Source organism: Hypanus sabinus, chromosome 9 (genome assembly GCF_030144855.1).
Source record: "Hypanus sabinus isolate sHypSab1 chromosome 9, sHypSab1.hap1, whole genome shotgun sequence".
NCBI lineage: Eukaryota > Metazoa > Chordata > Chondrichthyes > Myliobatiformes > Dasyatidae > Hypanus > Hypanus sabinus.
The window spans coordinates 153776328-153791037 of record NC_082714.1 but is presented as its reverse complement, the minus strand read 5'-3'; the positions used below and the strand labels follow the sequence as shown (position 1 = coordinate 153791037).

The 14710-nt window shown below is 43.1% G+C and overlaps 1 protein-coding gene across 1 annotated transcript in view; it reads left to right on the top strand.

The window, feature by feature from the left end:
- The window catches only part of dhx35 (DEAH-box helicase 35), a 111139-nt gene extending 97260 nt beyond the window's left edge, over positions 1-13879 (top strand). The window contains exons 18-22 of the mRNA XM_059980829.1: positions 1789-1918; positions 5404-5485; positions 11458-11529; positions 11635-11746; positions 12993-13879. Of these exons, the coding sequence (XP_059836812.1) occupies positions 1789-1918; positions 5404-5485; positions 11458-11529; positions 11635-11746; positions 12993-13031 (435 nt within the window). The 3' untranslated portion in view covers positions 13032-13879. The remainder of the gene's footprint in view (positions 1-1788; positions 1919-5403; positions 5486-11457; positions 11530-11634; positions 11747-12992) is intronic.
- Positions 13880-14710: the final 831 nt, after the last annotated feature.

Below are 14710 nucleotides of genomic sequence, written 5' to 3'. Positions count from 1 at the left end.
TAATGTAACTTAATTCATTATGAACCGCGTCATATGACTTGGCGATCATGGTCTTTTGACCATGATTATTTTCCGCAAATTTATCTACAGAAGTGGTTTGCCACTGCCTTCTTCTGGGCAGTGTCTTTAGAAGATGTGAGATGCCAGCCATTATAAATACTCTTCAGAGATTATCTGCCTTGTGTCAGTGGTCGCATAGCCAGGACTTGTGATATGCACCAGTTGCTCATACGACCATCCACCACCTGCTCCCATGGCTTCACATGACCCTGATCCGGGGTGGGGGTTGGGGCTAAGCAGGTGCTACGCCTTCCCCAAGGGTGACCTGCAGGCTAGCAGAAGGAAGGAGCACCTTATACCTCCTTTGATAGAGACACATCACCACCCTGCCATCCAATATTGATATAACTATACATCCCAAATCACTTTCTTGGAATATTATTGAAAGATGCACACAGTAGGCGCTTTACTACTCCTGTACCTAATAAAGTGGCTATGAAGTGAGTGTATGTTCGTAGTTTTCTGCCACGAACATACACTCCAATCAAGGTTTGACATGTTGTGCCTTCAGAGATACTTTTCTGTACACCACTGTTGAAAGGCATGGTTATTTAAGTCACTGTTGCCTTCCAGTCAGCTTGAACCAATCTGGCCATTCTCCTCTGGCCTCTCTCATTAACAAGGCGTTTTCTCCCACAGAGCTGCCACTTAGTGGATTTTTTGATTTTTGCACCATTCTCTTTAAACATTAGAGACTGTTGTGTGTAGAAACTCTAGGAGATCAGCAGTTCCTGAGATACTCAAACCACCCCATCTGGCACCAACAATCATTCCACGGTCAAAGTCACTTAGATCACATTTCTTACCCATTCTGGTGTGTGGTCTGAACAACTGAACCTCTTGACCATGTCTGCATACTTTTATGCATTGAGTTTCTGTCACATGATTGGCAGGTTAGGTAGTTTCATTAACAAGCAGGTGTACAGGTGTACCAAATAAAGTGGCCATTGCATGTAAATACTACTGAGAATTTCAGACAGGTGACCAAAAACTTGATTCACAATGGATGGACCACAGCAGCAGAAGACTCCTTCACCCAATAACGTAGCCACTGAGTGTAGTTTCCAGAACAGAGAAGATTTCAATGGATAGATTGAGAGACTTGTAATCCAATGGACAGTGTAGGGGCTACAAGTTTACAAGTGCAGGTGAAGTACTGTTAAAATATGGAATGAGTTACATGATATACAAATTGCTATATGGATGTATCTTGTTATCACAGTGTTTATCATTTTTTAGATTTGAGCAGATGGAGCTTGTCGGCTGTAGTTGGCAGTTCATCTACGAGAAGGAGAACTCTGATCTGAAACCTCCGCTGTCTTGTGCCTATGCCCACTCATGGGGAAGGCTTTGAGAGTAAACCCCGAGGAAAAATGCTATGGTAGTGCTATGCTGAGTTAAATGCTGATTGTCATCTCCTTAGACGCTGTTGGTGCCCATCTGTATCGGTCTGTGCAATTTTCTTTGGATTCATCAGCTGCAGGGAGAGGGGAGCCTGTTATATGGGCAACAGCTTGCTCTCCATATTATACTGCCCTGGCTTGTCTGTCATGCAGACAGCTGGGACAAAACATCCATGGTCAATCACGACCAACAGAGGGCCTTAATGATTTTAGACAATATGTCTTCACCCATTCCAATGTTCTTAAATTCTGTATTTTGAAGTATCTCTGATGAGTTAAAATGTTAACATTGTCAGTATTTCTCTCTCTCTCTCTCCTGCTGCAGCATAATAAAAACTCCCAGTGGTGCCAGAAGCACTTCTTAAATTATAGAGGACTTGTGAGAGCCACAGTAGTCCGAGAGCAACTGAAAAAGTTACTGTCCAAATTCCGAGTGCCGAAGAAATCAAGCGAAGGTACGGAAGGCCGGAGTGAATTTCAATGTTATAAGTCACCATTTGTTGTTTTTTGGACACTGCGGATCAGCCACTATTTATTTTATATCTCTGATTGCCCTTCCATAGTAGTTGTGCAATCTTTCGAGTCGAGTATGATGTTCTCCTAAGGGGTTGTCAGCCATGATTGAATGCTGGAGCAGGCATGATGGGCCAAATGGCCTAGTTCTGCTCATGCCTTGAGGTCCTATGTGCAACTCTGAAAGACTCTGGTGAACCAGATGTTTCACTTAATGTCAAACCAATATTTCATGGTGATTACTACTGTGGTAATTTAATATTAATTGAGTTTAAGTTCCCCAGCTGCTTTGGTTAGGATTCAGACCGTGTTCAGATCAGTAAACCACTCTGGAATTTTATTCCAACCATTTCGCCAGTTTGCCCGGTACAATTCTCGCTGATTTGCAAATTAGCTGACTGCAGCAACACGTTTGAGAGTCAAGACAAACACTGTGGCTTCTTTCAGAAAGCTTTTCTTTTCCCTAACGCTTGCTACAAGGGTCCTTAGAGTAATAGAGCACAGAAACAGGCCCTTCAGCCCATCCAGTATATGCTGAACTATTAATCTGCTTCGTCCCATCGACCTACATCTGGACCATAGTTCTCTGGAACCTCTCACATTGAAGGTTCATGTATTATCAAAGTATACAACTCTGAGATTCTTCTTCTCCAGAGACCACAAAACCAAGAAAAAACAATCATCAGCCCCCAAACCCCCTCCCTGCATGAAATGCAACAAGATCATGTGCCCCGAAGTACCCCTCTCCCCATACAAAGAAAACAAAAACACAAAAAGAACATTGACACCCAAACCCCCAAATTCTTAAATGCTGTAATGAAACCACATTGACCCCTTTTACTGGCAACTCACACCACCTTCTGCATGAAGAAGTTCCCCTTCATGGTCACCTTTCACCCTTAACCTATGACCTCTAGCTCTAGTCTCACCCAACCGCAGTGGGAAAAGCCTGCTTGCATTTGCCCCATCCATAATGCATTTATTCAATTTTGGAATTGTGCAGCCCACAGCCCTTGGCACAGATTTAGTGAAAAGTCTTTTTTTTGCTCTTATCAGCAGTATTGAATGACCAGTTGAAGGGAATGTTGTAAGAAAACTCCAGCTTAGAGTGTTTTCACTCTCAAGGGACTCAGCTGGCATTTGCTTCCTTTCCCTCCCTCAGCCCCAACAGCCGACTTATGTCAGGAACTCACTCGCAGAGTGCCATGAATTATTGGTGCAGTCAGTCCATTGCTACGCCAGCCTCTGAAAGCACTCATAATCCCCGACTTATCTTCCCAGGTGCAGAGAGCGAATGCACATTACAGAATCCAACCGAGGGGCACATCAGAGATTAATATAATTCAGCCTTGGATTTATTACATTTTTCACTATTGCTTTAATTAGAATTTTGAGATAATATGATTATGATCATCTTTGGTCACATGCTGGCAGTATTACAGCAGCACACACAAAATGCTGGAGGAACTCAGCAGGTCAGGCAGCATCTATGGAGAGAAATAAGAGTGATGTTCTGGGCCTGAAACGTAGACTATTCCTCTCCAGAGTTGGTGCCTGACCTGCTGAGTTTCTCCAGTATTTTGTATGTGTTACTCTGAATTTACAGCATCTGCAGAATCTTTACAGCAAGTAGTTCTTTCCCTTATGTAGCTTAATAGATCAGGTACAAGAACTACAATCTGAATCAGGTTTATTATCACAGGCATACGTTGTGAGATTTGTTGTTCTACGGCTGCAGTACAGTGCAATACATAAAAACTTGTTGTCAGTTATAATAGAACTATAAAGTAATAGTGCAAAAAGAGAGCAAAATAGTGAGGTGGAGTCATGGAGCATTCAAAAATCTGATGGCAGAGGGAATAAAGCTGTTCCTAAAACTTTGAGTGTGGGTCTTCAGATTCCTGTACCTCCTTCCTTATGGAGGTAATGAGAAGAGGGCACATCCAAGATGGTAAGGGTCATTAATGGTGGCTGCTGCCATTTTAAGGCACCGCCTTTTGAAGATGTTCTCGATGGTGGGGAGGCTAGTGCCCACGATGGAGCTGACTGAATTTACAACCCTCTGAAGCCTCTTCTGATCCTGTGCATTGGAGCCTCTGTACCAGAGAGTGATGCGGACAATCAGAATGCTTACTTATTCGCAACAGTACAATAAATACAGTGCCCAGCATAAAACAACAAAATTGGAGTGCAGTCTAAATTAGTGAACTAAGAAGTGCTGAGTCTTTGCTTTAGTCCCACCTGTAACCCAGATCAGACTCTGTGTTCAGTTTTGGTCTCCAAATTTGAGGAAGGACATTCTTGCCTTTGAGGGAGTGCAGCGTAGGTTCACCAGGTTAATTCCCGGGATGGCGGGACTGTCATATGTTGAAAGATTGGAGTGACTGGGCTTGTATACACTGGAATTTAGAAGGATGAGAGGGGATCTGATTGAAACATATAAGATTATTAAGGGATTGGACACGCTAGAGGCAGGAAACATGTTCCCTGTGTTGGGGGAGTCCAGAACCAGAGGCCACAGTTTAAGAATAAGGGGTAGGCCATTTAGAACGGAGTTGAGGAAAAAACTTTTTCACCCAGAGAGTTGTGGATCTATGGAATGCTCTCCCTCAGAAGGCAATGGAGACCAATTCTCTGGATGCTTTCAAGAAAGAGTTAGATAGAGCTCTTAAAGATAGCGGAGTCAAGGGATATGGGGAGAGGGCAGGAACGGTGTACTGATTGTGGATGATCACCCATGATCACAGTGGATGGTGGTGCTGGCTCAAAGGGCCAAATGGCCTACTCCTGCACCTACTGTCTACTTTTCTCGGCCCCATGGCACACGAGTCGTAATGGACTGAATGGCCTAATTCTGCTCCTATGTCTTATAGTCTTATTATGTTTCAATTGCCCACTTTACATAAGGGCATAAAACATAAGAGCAGCATTAGGCTATTCGACCATCGGTGTGCTCTTGCCATTCTGTCATTGCTGATTTATTATTCGTGTCAACCCTATTCTCCTCGTAATCTTTGACAGCCTTGTAAATCAAGAACCTATCAACTTCACTTTAAATATACCCAATATCTTGACCTCCACAGTCATTTGTATCATTGAATTCCACAGATTCTGGCTGAAGAAATTCCCCCTCGTTTCTGTTCTAAAGGGAGGTCCTTCTATGCTGAGGCTGTGCCCTCTGATCCTAGTCTCCCCCCCATAAGAAACATCTTCTCCACGTACAAACCCAACCAGTCTAATATACACTCCAGCTGAATGCCATGCCAGTCACCAAAACCCCAGCTCCAGAACCCACCCTGATCCCTGTCTACTGCATTAGCTTGTAGGTGATACTTTAAATGAGTTGATCTCCTGCATGATTAAAGTAGGACATCAGAATGCCGTGGCTGTCAGAATGAAAAAATGATCTGCAATGGTTTTTCCCCAGGTGATCCAGATCCCATCCTCCGATGTATTGTTTCAGGATTCTTTGCAAATGCAGCTAGGTTTCATTACAATGGATTCTACAGGTAATGACAACTTCTGATTCTTTTCTGTCTGTGTCTGGTAATACTCCTTCATGCATGTACCAATCAATAAGCTTGGTTCCTTAAGGTTTGTCATAGCCAGGATTGGCAATGGGGATAAGCTCCCACTACCCATTAAACGTTCTCAATGGCGTGCATCTCAAATAACCTCTGACAACTAAGTCCAGCTCCTTGTCTTCATGTGTGGCTTAGCTACTAAGCCCAGTGGAACTGTTTTTCTGACAGGAGAAAGGGAACAGGCGGGTTACTGGCATCTAAAAACCAGTCACTTCAGACAGATGGAGTTCATCAGCAGTGGTTGGCAGCTCATCTAGGAAAAGGAGAACTCTGATTTCAAACCTCTGCTGCCTTGTAGCTATACCCACTCATGGGGAAAGCTACAGAAGTAAGCCCCGAGGGAAAAATCTGGAGCTGGAGTCCCTAAGGCAGTGAGCTAAATGCTGACTGGCAACTCCTGCAACGCCGCTGGTGCCAAACTGTATTGATCTCTGCCATTCCTTTGGATTCAGCAGCTGTATAGAGAGAGGGAGCCTGCTGTGCGGGCTACAGCTTGCTCTCCATATCGTATTATTTGCATATCACGTAGACAGCTAAGGTGCAACATCCATGGTCAACCCCGACCAATGGAGAGCCTCAATAAATAAATCATCATAAATCATTCAAGTCAAGTCAAGTTGCTTTTATTGTCATTTCAACCATAACTGCTGGTACAGAGCACAGTAAAAATGAAACAAAAGACACAGCCTTATACAGCGGGCAGCAGAGTGAAGGCTTAAGGGCTTGGGCAAAGCGGGCGAGGCAAAGTAGGTTTAGGTTTCAGGTTTTCCTGTTATTTGAGGAAAGGGGGAATTATGAGTGTGAGGGCAGCTTGTTGTTCTCCGTGTTGGATGTGGGAGGTCCTGGAGTCTCTGAGCCTCCCGGACGTCCACATCTGCATCAGGTGCGCCGAGCTGCAGCTCCTAAGGGACCGTGTTAGGGAACTGGAGATGCAGCTCGGTGACCTTCGTCTGGTCAGGGAGAGTGAGGAGTTGATAGAGAGGAGTTATCGGCAGGTGGTTACACCGGTACTAGAGAGTACCCCAGTGGCTGTACCCCTTGACAATAAGTACTCCTGTTTGAGTACTGTTGTGGGGGGGGGGGGAAACAGTCTACCTGGGGGAAGCAACAGTGGCCGTGCCTCCAGCACAGAGTCCGGTCTGGTAGCTCAGAAGGGTAGGGAAAGGAAGAGGAAAGCAGTAGTAATAGGGGACTCGATAGTTAGGGGGTCAGATAGGCGATTCTGTGGACACGATCAGGAGACCCAGATGGTAGTTTGCCTCCCTGGTGCCAGGGTCCGGGATGTTTCTGATCGTGTCCAAGATACCCTGAAGTGGGAGGGTGAGGAGCCAGAGGTCATGGTACATATAGGTACCAATGACATCGGTAGGAAAAGGGAAGAGGTCCTGAAAGGAGAATATAGGGAGTTAGGAAGGCAGTTAAGAAGAAGGACCACAAAGGTAGTAATCTCGGGATTACTGCCTGTGCCACGCGACAGTGAGAGTAGGAATGGAATGAGGTGGAGGATAAATGCGTGGCTGAGGGATTGGAGCAAGGGGCAGGGATTCAAGTTTCTGGATCATTGGGACCTCTTTTGAGGCAGGTGTGACCTGTACAAAAAGGATGGGTTACACTTGAATCCTAGGGGGACCAATATCCTGGCGGGGAGATTTGCTAAGGCTACTGGGGAGACTTTAAACTAGAATGGTTGGGGGAATGGGAATCAAAATGAAGAGTCGAGGAGAGAGGAGGTACATTCCCTTCCAATATTCCTTGTACCTGTACTTATGACGGCTCTTCAAGAGACCCCATTCTACATCTTTTGGTAAAAATGCTGCTTATTTCTCTGTCTTTAATGATAAAATATGAGTACAAAGTAAATTTATTATCAAAGTACATATATGTTACCATATATTGCCTTTAGATTTATTTTCTTATGGCAAATTACAGGGAAAAAGAGAAATACCGTAGTATTAATACCATAGTCCTTCTTCAAATTTGGAGACCAAAACTGAACATAATAGTTTGACCTGGGTTACAGGTGGGACTAAAGCAAAGAGTCAGCACCATAGTATTTACAAAAATTATACCTAAACAGATAAATCAGAATCAGGTTTATTATCACCGGCATTTGTTAACTTAGCAGCAGCAGTTCGATGCAATACATAATCTAGTAGAGAGAGAGAAAAACATAATAATAAATAAAATAAAACATAATAAATAAAGAAGTAAATCAATTACAGTATGCATGTATCGAATAGATTTTTTTTAAACGTGCAAAAAACAGAAATACTGTAAATTTAAAAAGTGAGATAGTGTCCGAGGATTCAATGTCCATTTAGGAATTGGATGGTGGAGGGGAAGAAGATGTTCCTGAATCACTGAGTGTGTGCTTTCAGGCTTCTGTACCTCCTATCCAATGGTAACAGTGAGAAGAGGGCATGCCCTGGGTGCTGGTGGTCCTTAATAATGGACGCTGCCTTTCTGAGACACCACTCCTTGAAGATGTCCTGGATACTTTGTAGGCTAGTACCCAAGGTGGAGCTGACTAAATTTACAACCGTCTGCAGCTTCTTTCGGTCCTGTGCAGTAGCCCCCCATACCAGACAGTGATGCAGCCTGTCCGAATGCTCTTCGCGGTACAACTATAGAAGTTTTTGAGTGTATTTGTTGACATGCCAAATCTCTTCAAACTCCTAATGAAGTATAGCCGCTGTCTTGCCTTCTTTATGACTACATCGATATTTTGGGACCAGGTTCGATCCTCAGAGATGTTGACACCCAGGAACTTGAAGCTGCTCACTCTCTCCGCTTCTGATCCCTCTATGAGGATTGATATGTGTTCCTTCGTCCTGTCAGCCACGGTTGCATCATTCTGCATCTAGAATACTACTTCTTTGGGATGTATCTAACCTGCGCCTTCCGAATTGCTCTCAGAAACTCCAGCCACTGCTGTTCTTCCATTATCCCTGCTACTGTTCCCTTCCAATCAATTCTGGTCAGCTCCTCTCTTATGCCTCTGTAATTCCCTTTTCTCCATTGTAATACTGATACATCTGACTTCAGTTTCTTATCAAATTCTATCATATTATGATCACTGGCCCCTTCTGCTTCCTTTACCATAAGGTCTCTTAATCAATTCCGGTTCAACGCACAACACCCAATCCAGAATAGCTGATCCCTGAGCAGGCTTAACCATGAGCTCCTGTAAGAAGCCATCTCATAGGCACTCTAGAAATTCCCCTTCTTGGGAACCAGCACCAATCTGATTTTCCCAATCTACCTGCTTATTGAAATCCCCCATGACTATAGTAACATTGCCCTTTTTGCATGCTTTTTCTATCTGGAAATTGTAATTTATAGACCACATCTTTGCTAATGTTTGTAGGCCTGTATATAACCACCATCAGGGTCTTTTTACACCTGCAGTTTCTTATCTCTACCCACGACGATTCTTATGACTTGATTTCATTTTTTACCAACAGAGCCTCCCCACCTCCTCTGCTTTACTTGCCTCTTCTTTCAATGCAATGTGTATCCTTGGACATTAAGCTCCCAGCTATAATTTTCTTTCAGCCACGGTTCAGTGATGCCCACAACATCATTTGTGCCAGTCTGCAACTGTCCTGCATGTTCATCTATCTTATTCCATATACTGAGTGCATTCAGATATAATATCTTCAGTCCTGTATCATCGCCCTTTTCGATTCTGTCCTTTTACATTGCAACTCATCCCATTGACTGCAATTTTGCCCTATCATCAGCCTTTCCTTGCTAGCAGTCTCATTACACACCACCTCTTTTTGTAAACCAACTATTCCGTCCTCAGCCCTATCACTCCAGTTCCCGTCCCCCTGCCAAATTAGTTTAAACCCTCGCAAACAGCTCTTGCAAACCTGCCCGCAAGGATATTGGTCTCCCTTGGGTTCAGATATAATCCGTTTCTTTTGAACAGGTCGTACCTTCCTCTGAAGAGATCCCAAGGATCCAGAAATCTGAACCCCTACCCCTGCACTAGATCCTCAGCCATGCATTCTCCCGGCAAGTCATCCTATTCTTACCCTCACTCGCACGTGGCACAAGTGGCAGTCCAAAGAATACTACCCTGTTTTCCAGCTTTGTAGCTAGCTCCCTAAAATCTCTCTTCAGGAACCGCTCACCTTTCCTACCTATATCACTGGTGCCAATAAGTACCAGGATCCTGGCTGCTCACCCTCCCACTTTAGAATGCTTTAGGTCCCATCCAAGTTATCCCCGGCCCTGGCACCTGGGAGGCAACATACTATCACACCCACAGAATCTTGTTTCCATTCCTCTGACTATTGAATCTCCTATCACTACTGCAGTCCTCTTCACCTCTCTTCTTCTGAGCCAAAGCACCAGACTCGGTGACAGAGACCTGGTCACTGTGACTTCCCCTGGTAGGTCATCCCCCTCAGCAGTATCCAAAGCAGTATACTTATTACTGAGGGGAACAGCCCCAGGGGTACTCTGCACTAACTGCCCATTTCCTTTCCTTCTCCTGACAGTCTCCAGGTTACCTGCCTCCTGCAAGCTAGGGGTGTCTACCTGCCTGTCATTTACCCAGTCTCCCAATGAGCCAAAGGTCATCGAGCTTACAGCTCCAGTTCCTTAACACATTGTCTGAGGACTTTCAGCTCAGTGCACCTGGTGGAGATGTGGTCATCCGGGAGGTTGGAGGTCTCCCAGCTTTCCCACATCCCACACATAGAACAAAAACAGCCCCTGGAGCCATCCTCACTGCATTAACTGTGGCCAATAGACAAGAATAAAGAAGAAGGAAATAACTTACATCACCTGATCCTGATTTTGCTGAAGTCTGACGAGCCAAACCACTTGCTCACTCAGGGCCACTCAGCTCGCCCCTGCCCTTTCTAATGAATCCTGTTCATTGATTGGGTGCAGTCTAACTCCGAAAACTGCCGCAACTGTTGCTTTTTTTAATCTTCAACCTAAGTGAAATTGACGCTAAACTGTGCTTAGAGTGAACAGTTTTCAGTTGTGCGTGTTTTTGTTTAAAAAACAGTGATTTTTGCCACTGTTAGTTAGAAATAAGCAGTAAGACAATTCAGAACTGTTTTGGTCACTGCGGTTCCAAGTATTCAGACTTTGAGTTGCCATAAACAGCCAGGAGTGAAAATAAAGTGATTTTGCTACTGCAGCAAGTTAGGAACTACAAAGAATTTGAAGGTATTGACAATCACCTTGAATCTTACAATGAAAATGAAGATTTGGAGGATGAAATCGACAAAAACATTATATGACGGCAGTCTATTATCTGCACCAGGTGTCTGCACTGATTTTGTTCATTTGCAGTCAATCAAAAAAAACATGGCAACCTACAATGAATTGATACCTCTGTTGATAACTATTAGGAACTAATACACAGTTTTTTAGTATTGTAGTCATGCCCTAAATTGTTCTGTATTTAATTTAAATACATAGTTTGCTACTCGGTTAAATGGTAGTTTGTTTTTTTATATACCTTTTAAACTATTTACATGAACATTTGGTTAATTGGGGCAGCTACTTAATTGAGCCAAAATACACTAATTATGATGTGTCCTGGTTAACCGAAATTTGTATTTAAGGAGGTAGACCTTTAGGCACTGAAGCAGAGGTTCCCAACCTGGGGTTTAGACCTCTCAGTTAATGGTGGGGGTCCATGGCATAAAAAAGGTTGGGAACCCCTGCACTAAAGGCATCAAGGAGAATGCATGAACATAGCATTAAAATAAAGATTGAACTGTGTTCATGTTCAATGGTAGGAGGGCCTTGAAGGGCCAAATGGCCTATTCCGCTCTTATTTTATATTTCTACATGTCTTCATCTTGTACTGTCTGTAAGGGCTTCTTGAATAAAAATAAGATTAACTGAAACTCTTACTTTTTTAATAGGACAATTCGAGATGATTATGAGCTCCACATTCATCCAACATCTGTACTGTATGGCGAGAAGGAGCCACAGTGGTGAGTTTGACTCCCATGAATAAAAGTACATCAGTTTTTCAGTATATTATGAAGTAAACATTGTTAATTATTCAACCCCTTATTGTACCGTCTTCCTGACATCAGGGTTGTGTATAATGAGGTCATCCAGACTTCCAAGTACTTTATGAGGGACGTGACTGCAGTTGAATCTTCGTGGCTAATAGAGTTAGCCCCACACTTCTACCAGCAGAAAACTGTAAGTTTTGCCTATTACTTATTCTGTTTAAGAGTGTATCTTCTCACTGGAAGATGTGTTGTTAAGAAAATAATGGTTAACTTGGATAACAGATTCAATTTAACTACAATCAAAGTAGCAGGGTGATTAAGTTACCTGATTGCATAAATAGTACCTTTGTTACTCACCTGTGGCTCCAAATAGCTGTTTGCATGGAACAGCGGCCACCCTCCCTGGGTACACAGCTTCAACAGGTGTGCTGAACCACAGAGGGGATAGCCAGCAGCCTCGTACCCCGGTGAGTTAGGGACAGGCCTGTCCCAGCATGTGAAGTCAGCTGCAGAGGACTGGGAGGATGAGACTACAGTGTAATCCAAAGACTAAGAAGGTGGTACTGCAACACTCCACAGAGAGTGAAGGGCATTCAAGGCACAGAGGACATCACGCTCATCACCCCAGTTTGTGACGCTTGTTCAGACCACTGGACCCGGATTCCAAAGTCGAGAATGTGCCCCAGTGCAAAGGCTTTTCCACTTTTAAAAACTCTCCTGCATGGGTTCTGACATTGTGAGACGCAACAGACAGCCAACAACCTACCAAATACTGAAAGGCCATAAAGCTCTTCATTTTTCCTTCATCCATGTACCTATCTAAGAGTCTCTTAAATGTCCCTAATGTATCTGCTTGTACAGTCAGCCCTGGCAGTGAGTTCCATGCACCCACCACTCTTGTGTAAAAAATCTATCTCTGACAATCCCCCCATGTGTTCCTTCCTATATCTTAAAATTAGGTTCCTTTGCATCAGCCATGTAATTAAAGCCCATATTTAAATCAAGCCAAATCATATAAAAGTGCTTCACAGGCAATCAATTAGTTTGGATGTGTCTTTCCTTTCGCTGTGCAGGAAGGTACAGCATCCATTTCACACCCACTTGTTCACCTATGGGAAATGAGGAGCCAATTAACTCTTTTATTTGGTGTTTGTGAAGGAACATTGGTCTGTTTTGTTGCTAGTTGGAGGTACTGGCCAGATCAGGCAGCATCCAAGGAAAGGAATAAATTAGCAGTGATGTCCTGATGAAGGGTCTTGGCCAGAAACATCAACTTGTTATTCCCCTCCATAGATACTAACTGATCTTTGAGTTCCTTCAGCATTTTGTATGTGTTGTTCTGGATTTCCAGCACCCGCAAAATCTCTTGTATTTGTTCTTCATAAAGTAAATCTTCATGCAGCTAAAATGGTTTCTTTTGTTTTATCTCAATCCAGTCCATTTCCCAGATGGCAAAGAAATCTCGAGTTACCTGATGGTTTATTCTGCAATTCCACACTCGCGCCTGCAAGTGTCAAGCCAATCAGCTACATTCAAAAAGCCAGATTGTATTCTTTTCCCACCATCTTTGAATGAACTTTGATGCAGCTCATGTCATCAGTTTATTTACTGGGTATATTTAGAAAGACAGGTTCACAGTGGAATGTCTTAACTGCAGGGTCAGAGCACTGGCAATCCCGCCATTGAAGGCAAGGCTCTCCGTTCTACTTAAGCTTTATTTGCTGGTTAGTCCAGTTTGATTTTAATAGGCCTGAAAATTTGGAGAGGGCTGTGTTAGCACTGCTTCTTTGAGTATTAGTTCTAACTCTGAACTCTGCTAATATCAGCCAAGCAAGATGTGTATAAATTAACTGAGGGCATGGATTTAAACACAGTCAGTTATGCCTCCATGATGCAAACTTGTCTCATTAACAGTATAAATAGCTTTAGACAAACTTATCTATATAAAATGTACATAGTTAAGTAGCCTACTTATTCTATATTCAGGCTGTAGGTGTGGAAACATTGTAGATTAAAGCACCTTTCACAAAAGTTTCTCTTCAGAAGTAAGTAAGCCAAGCACTGAAGCTAAGGCTTCCATAGTGGTCCGTGCGTATTTACAGTTCATTGTGTAACCTTCATCTTCTTCTGTGAAGAATATTGCTTTCGACAACAGTGCTGAGTGGACGTGCTTTTACCTTGGCCTTTGTGTATTATTAGCATTACTGGCTGTACATCTTCCTTGTCATATTTTTTTTAAGAGAGCAAATAAAACCATCGTGTTCAGTTCTGGTGTAGATTTTGCATTTCCTTCCGGTTGTTTGTAGATGTCACCGACACGGCACCAGAGTGTAAGACTGTCTCCATCCTATGAAAGTTTTCATTTTCAGCTAAGTAGAAGATGGAAGCCAGAGACTACCATTCAGGAGCTCAAACTTGTTTCACCACTCAAGCAGGTTGTGCCTGACCTGTGACCACACTCTAACAGTACACTGGGCAACCTTTTCACCGTATCTTGGTACATTTGACAATAAAAACCAATTTCTTGTCTAATTATTTTAATATCTTATGTTAACAAAAACCTCTGCTTTAAAATTTGAACTAGTGTTTATCAATGAGAATTCTAAATTTGTACCATTATCTACGCAAAGATTATGTTCCTGACAAACTTGTCACTACATTTGGACCTAATATGGAATATTGTTTTCAGTTTTGGTCACCTACCTACAGGAAAGGTGTAAATGAGGTTAAAAGAGTACAGAGGAAATTTACAAGGATGTTACCGGATTGGAGCACCTGAATTATAAGGTAAGATTGATTAGGTTATTCCACTATTCCTTGGAATGCAGTAGATTGAGAGGAGCTATACAAAATTATGAGAGATATAGATTGGGTAAATGCAAGAAGGGTTTTTCCACTGAGGTTGGGTGGGACTTCAACCAGAGGTCATGGGTTGGGCAAAAGGTGAAAAGTTTAAAGGGAACATGAAAGGAAATTTCTTCACTATATCTATATAGGGATGAGAGAGTGTGAAACGAGCTGCCAGCACAAGTGGTGCGTGCGAGCTCAGTTTCACTGTTTAAGACTGTAAGACCATTATGAGAGGAGAATTAAGATATTTGGCCCTTCAAGTCTACTCTGCCATTTCATCATGCCTGATCCATTTTCTTTCTCG